The sequence below is a fragment of the Herpailurus yagouaroundi genome, unplaced genomic scaffold (genome assembly GCF_014898765.1).
Source record: "Herpailurus yagouaroundi ecotype Mexico unplaced genomic scaffold, PumYag 184, whole genome shotgun sequence".
NCBI lineage: Eukaryota > Metazoa > Chordata > Mammalia > Carnivora > Felidae > Herpailurus > Herpailurus yagouaroundi.
Window position 1 is genome coordinate 30,437,529 of NW_024412415.1, and position 6,700 is coordinate 30,444,228.

General features: G+C 48.7%; 1 protein-coding gene across 1 annotated transcript in view; it reads right to left on the reverse strand.

Annotated features, from left to right (window-relative positions):
- IGDCC4 (immunoglobulin superfamily DCC subclass member 4) overlaps positions 1–6,700 on the reverse strand; it is a 39,409-nt gene that overhangs the window by 18,317 nt on the left and 14,392 nt on the right. The window contains exons 5-6 of the mRNA XM_040492182.1: positions 4,325–4,461; positions 2,887–3,027 (exon numbers count right to left, since the gene is read on the reverse strand). Coding sequence (XP_040348116.1) covers positions 2,887–3,027; positions 4,325–4,461 — 278 coding nt within the window. The remainder of the gene's footprint in view (positions 1–2,886; positions 3,028–4,324; positions 4,462–6,700) is intronic.

Sequence of the window (6,700 nt, forward strand, 5' to 3'; positions counted from 1 at the left end):
GAGAGAGAGAGAGAGAGAGAGAGAGAGAGAGAGAGAGAGAGAGAGAGAAACAGAGCATGAGCAGGGGAGTGGCAGAGGGAGAAGGAGACAGAATCTGAAGCAGGCTCCAGGCTCTGAGTTGTCAGCACAAAGCCCCACAAAGGGCTCAAACTCATGGACTGTGAAATCATGACCTGAACCGAACACGTGAGCCAAAGTCGGATGCTTAACCAAATGGGCCACCCAGGTGCCCCAAATTAGGAAAGGTTTTTTAAAAGGTAAGCTGCAATGCCAGAGAAAGGGTAAATGCTAATGGGGTCTCCACTTTGACTTTGACCCAGGGATCCCATTTGTGGGCAGCTGTCCTCGGGAGATATGAACAGGGCTGATCACTGTAATGTTAACTGTAATAGTGGATAACTGGAAAGGACTTAAAAATTCAACAGTAGAAACTGGCAAGTTGTATTACGGCTATATTCAAATGATGGAATATAGTCATTAAAATTACTTTTTGGGGGGCACCTGGCTGGCTCAGTCAGTAGAGCATCTGACGCTTGGATCCCAGGGTCATGAGTTCAAGCCCCATGTTGGGCATGGAGTCTTAAAAAATAAAATAAAATTACTTTTTGAAAAAGTTTTAAAGATGGAAAAATGCTTATGATATACTGTGGACTGAAAGTAAGATTTGGAACTACTCCCAATTTTAGGGAAAAATGCACATATGCATAGGAGAAAATCTGGAAGAAAATACACTTGTATGTTAACAATTTTAATCTCTCAAAGAGAGATTAAATGGAATGTTTTCTGTTTCTGCTTTTCCCTAGTTTTCTACAATGAACACACGCAACTTTTGTAATCAGAAGAAAACAAAACAAAAAGCTATGTCTCTTCCCTGACTTTGTGGAGTAAGTGCCTAGGAAAGGAACAGTGACCAGCATATTAGGAAGGAAATCCTTTTCCAGGCTTTCTCTTCCCAGTCTCTGTCCAGGAGTGCTATTAGCAGACTTTCTGTAAGGGAGCTCCCATAGGTATCAGGATTCTCTGGGACAGCAATTCTCAAACCCTCACTGTGTACTCGAATCACAGAATCTCAAGGAAACTTGTTAAGATGCAGAGGCCTAGGGCATGCCCCAGACTCTGCATTTCTAAGTAGGTGCAGGTGGTAGGTCCAAAGACCACACTTTCAGCAGCAAGGTTGTTAGGGCAGTTGTTAAACATTAAGATTCCTGGTTCACAAGTGACCAGGCATGAAGGGAGGGAGTCTGCAGTTTTAATAAGCTCCCTGGGTCATCATGATACAAAATCAGGATTTGAGAAACACTGATATTAGAATTTCTGGGTGATACCACAGGCTCATTCCAATAATAGTATGAGGGTCCTGCTGACCCCAGGATCCCAATAACTAAGTAAGTATCACAAATCCAATGAGGTGTTCAGGTTGGGGAGGCCCAAAGACACCAGCACTGTTACATCTCACCAGCTTGGGTGGGGGGATACATACTTTTTATTTTTTTTATTTATTTTTCATTTTTAAAATATTTGTTTATTTTTGGGAAAGCACAAGCGGGGCAGGAGCAGAGAGAGGGGGCAGAGGATCCAAAGCAGTCTCTGAGCTGCAGCCTGACAGCAGCAAGATGGACGTGGGACTTGAACTCACAAACTGTGAGATCATGACCTGAGCTGAAGTCTGACGCTCAGCTGACTGAGCCACTCACATGTCCCTGGGGGGCGGGGGGATACATACTTGTTCATTTATTACTTTTCCTTAAACTCTATGTATACATTACTTTCTTTCTTTCTTTCTTTCTTTCTTTCTTTCTTTCTTTCTTTCTGGGAGCACACACACACAGGGGAGGTGCAGAGAGAGAGGCAGAAAATCTTAAGCAGCCTCACACAACATGGGGCTCAATCTCACAACCATGAGATCATGACCTTAACTGAAATCAAGAGTCAGACACTTAACTGATTGAGCTACCTAGGCACCCCGATTGCATACTCTTTTGAATGTGAGATACAAACTTATGTAAAGGAGCCAGTGTAGGGTAGTAGACTGAGTCAGGGAAGAAAGGTAAAGAGGGCAGGGTTTAAGACTTACTTCTGCTATCAATTTGAGGTAGGTCACTTCTCATTGACAATGGAAACAAAAATAATCCTTGCTTTTCTTCCAGTTAGGACTGTAGGAAGTGGTGTACCAGAAAGAGAACAGGCTCTAAAGTTTGGGTCTTGGCTCTCTGAGCCTAGCTTCCTCATCTGTCCACTGGGAATAATAGTCCTCACCCCTATCCCCTTCAAAGGGCTCTTCCAGGCTCTGGCAGGAAGTGCTCAGCAGACTGCAAGGTGATGTTTGGCCAGCATCTTCATTACCCTGAGAGCAACACAGTCCTACCTGGCATTTATCACTTGCTGCCCAATACAGGCAAACCTCTTTTCATGGTGTGTGTTTTATCACCCTCACCCAGACTATGATGAGTTCAGACCACAGAGTCCCTGTCTGTCTCATCTGATTTTTTAAATTCACTGTGCCCAGCGTGAAGCCAAGCATACACGGCAGCAGCTTTGCAGACCAGCAGTGGGGGCCTGGTTTCACCTGATTTGATGGCTGTGCGGCACCCTTCTAGCTCTCACACATTCACTTGCAATGCTGTTGAGACCACCCTAAATAGGGTCTCAATAATGGTTACGTGAGTGGCAGAACCAGAGTGTTTCATAGAGGAAATGCACTTCAAAGACTGATAATTAAGTTTGTCCAGGTTTCCCCCATCCCCATACTCGGCCCTAGAAGAGGAGTTCCCCCACACCAAAGGTAGGTGACTATAGAGTGGTCACCCTTATAGCTTCCCAACTTGGGGACACATGAGATGCTACCCCCTCCTTTCCCATGACCTTGAGTCCCCTCCCTCCACTTACCCTGTCGGACCCAGGACACGAAAGGGGTGGGGTCAGCTGAGGCCACACATTCCATCACCACGCTCTGGCCAGAAACCACTGTGGTGTTCTCGGGGGCTGCCACGATGACCACGTCCTGCCCCCTGGTGGACGCCAGGGACCCTGGAGAGAGGGCAGGCCAGCAAGCAGCCTTACTATTAGGTGTCCATACATGCAGTACCTCACCTGATGCTCAGAATCACCTGATGAAGCAGGTGGGGCAGAGAACAGCCAGGGTTTCATCTGACAGGTGGCAAAAGCAGCCACATAGTTCCGCAGAGCTCTTTCTCCTGGAGCTTGGAGAGGAAAAACCTGGCCTCTGGCACACCACCGCCATTCTTGCCTGCCAAATCAAACCCTCCCTCCAGGCAGAGGACCATCAGGGTCATGAGAAGACTTGGAGCCTGGAGGTGGAGTCAACAGTCATAGTTTCTGGTTCCAGCACTGCCATTAAGGCACTGTGTGACCTTAGGCAAGTCCTTTCTTCAAAGGGCTTTGGGTTCCCCTGTGGGAAAGGTAGAAGGTAGGGGTCGGCAGTTTGGCAGCTCCCTGAGCATGGATTCTCTGCCAAGTTCTCACTGTGACCCTGGCCCCCTGGGTCAGCATGGCGAATACCTGGTTTGTCCAGCAGGTGGAGGCAGAGACCCTGGGCACAGAGAGTGAACCAGACTTAAACCTGCTTACCTGAGCGGGGGATTTGAGATGGGGGGATGGGAAGAGATGTGCAGAAGTGCAGGGTTCGGGGGAGATGTCATGGCAAAGGGAGGCAAGTGAAAGGCCCTTCAGGGAGGCCTGAACTAAGATCTGTTGTGCACCTGCTGGGTGCCAGGCGCTTTCCACTCTTATCTCAGCTATTCTCACAACCTCCCTGAGCTAGACATTTGATAACAGCCCAGGGTCACATAGATGGCAAGTAGAGAGGCCAGGATTCAAACCAGGTCTTTCCGACCCCAAAGCCTGTGACTTTCCTACTGTGTTACACTGGAACAGGAACTTTTCGGAGAAATGGAGAGGACAGGAGCACCAGACTGCAGGGAACCAGATTCTCGGTGCCCAGCCAATCCCCTAATGCCCAGAGTCCTCAGGAGACACAGAAAGGCAGGGACCATGGCTTCAGGGCACTGACACACCCTCTTCAGATGCCTCCCTTCCCCACCTCTGTCCCCAGCCCGGGATGTTCCACCCAACCCAAGGGAACACGGAGCCTCTGCAGGAAGAGAGCTGGACTGGGAGTCTGGAGTCTTGGGTTCCAGCTCCAGTTCTATTTCTGACTTGCTGGGTCGTACTCCACACCTGCCCACTGGGACTGATACACTGTCACCTATTTGAAGGCAGAGCTTGGACCTCACGAGGTGCTTTCCAGCTCTGAGGTGGCTGGTCCAGAAATCCCCAGGTTTCCCCATCCAGCCTGCCCCCTTACCTCTGGGGGCCACACTGAGCAGGGCCTCCTGGCTGAAGCGCTGGTGGACTGAGTTGGTGGCCACGCAGCGGTAGGAGCCTGTGTCACTCTCCTGAATGTCCAGGATCTGGAGGACCCCGTTGGGAAGCATGATGAGCCTTGGGAAGGGGGAGAGGGCACCTATGAGGTGGGCAGGAGCTCTGCAGGGAGCTGTCCTAGGTCCACCTGCCTCTCCAGCCTGAACTACTGACAGCATTTTACTTTCAAGCCTCTCTTATAATAAAAAAAATGCAAATGAAAGCTGTAAGATGCCATTTTCACCTATCAGGTTGGCAAAGATCACTTTGGGTGTTTTCTAACACCCTCTGTGGATGAGATAATGGAGGGAAGACACTCCTGTGTCGATCGCCATGCCAATGGATACAGCTTCCTTCAAGGGCAAGCTGGTAAGATCTTAAAATCAACCCTGCACATGCCATTTGACCCAGCAACGCCACTTCGAGGACTCTATCCCACAGATATTCTCATATATGTACACAAAAACATGTTTAATGATATTCACTCCAGCACTGTAACTACAAAGGCAGAAGACTGGAAACGATCCAAGTGTCCATCTGTAGGGTGGGAACTAGCTAAATCGGTTTGAGTACATTCACACAATGGAATGCTAGGCAGCTGTTAAAAAGGAGACAGCTCAGAGTGCCTGGGTGGCTCAGTCGGTTAAGCATCTGACTTTGGCTTGGGTCATGATCTCATGGTTTGAGTTCAAGCCCCGTGTCTGGCTCTCTGCTGGAAGCTCCGAGCCTGCTTCAGATCCTCTGTTGCCTTCTCTCTGACTCTCCCCTGCTGGTTCTCTCTCTCTCTCTCTCTCTCTCTCAAAAATAAATAAACATTAAAAAAAATATTTAAAAAGAAAAAAGGAGGCTGTTCCATGTGTGCTGAAACAGGACAATCTCCAAAGCATGTTTGGTGCACAACAGTGTGTGAGGATATGCACACTTAATATGCTTGCACTGAAGGTCCCTGGTAATGGTGGTTGTCTCCAGGGAGGGGACCAGGGATTCTGGGAGCTGACAATGCAAGACTTACTTTATATTACACAGCCTTCTATACAGTGTCAATTTGTTTACTCCCTGCCTATGTTACCTCCTTCCTCCCTGATAAAAATCCATTTTATTCATACAGTGTCATCTGAGCCAAAACAATCTGAAGAGATAGAGGACATCACAACCTCCATTTTACTGGTGACAAAACTAAGGCTCAGAGGCAGCAGGGTATTTTCCCAGGGTCTCACAGCTGGAGCAGAGTTAAAACTTGAACCCAGGTCTTCTGATTCCAAATCCCATGTTCTTCCTACCTGCCTGTCTCACCAGCCATTAAATGGTTGAGAATACCCGTGGAAGGGACAAGGTCCCTAGCAAGCCCCAGTCAATGCATACATTACTCACGAGGGGTAATGGATGAAGGGGGTGTTCTCTGCCCTGTTGGTTAGAGGCTGAAAAGCCACTCAGATTAGAAAGGCTCAGAGAACTTGCTTGAGAGATAATGCAATCCGGGCAAGGCAGTGTCCATGGGTCTGGGGGGGTGGTAGGCAGAATGGGCTCTGGCCCAAGTAGCAGGGGAATGGGTCTTCCTGAATCCTCCAACCGTGATCCTTGAAGGGTCAGCTCAAGGTTGAGAGTCCTAGTTTCTCCATAGAGCAAATGGTGCTGGTCCCCGGATGTAGACTGGGCCAAAGTTAGAGAGGGAGTGGGGAAGCAGTGTGGTTGATGAAGGTCCCTTGGCTCACTGGAAAATGGGCTATGAAAAAATCTAAACACAGGAGAGGGGGACTGGTTCAGGGTATTGGGAGAAAACTCTGGCCACAGGCCTAGAGACCTACTATGGCCCAAAGACTTAGAGAAAAACATAAACCTGCTTTACTCCTTCCCTCATTCCATGGGTAAGCCCACCTCTGCCCCAGTATCTTACCCTCAGCTCCAGCAGCTGCCCAGGTCAGTGCTGGGGCCAGCAGGGGAAAAGGGACATGGAGGCAAAGGGTAGTTGGAGGTAAAATCCTGGGCCAGGAAAATTTGATGGCAAAGGACCAGTGGGGAAGGACAGGCAGAACCCATCTGGGAAACAACACCTCTATCCCCATCCAGGTTTCCTCCACTTAATATACTCTGCCTCCAAGATCCTTCCTCTTCCTTCACTCTGGCTAGCTGAACTTGCCTGCAGAGTTTCTGCCAGACCAGTTCACTTTTCCTAACCCCAAAGTTTCCAAGGCTTTCCACAGAAATTGTGCTTCATGTACCCAAGAGCCAATACCTCCTTGGACAAGTAACATTTCCTTATTTATGTATGGGAAGGAAGGAAGGAAGGAAGGAAGGAAGGAAGGAAGGAAGGAAGGAAGGA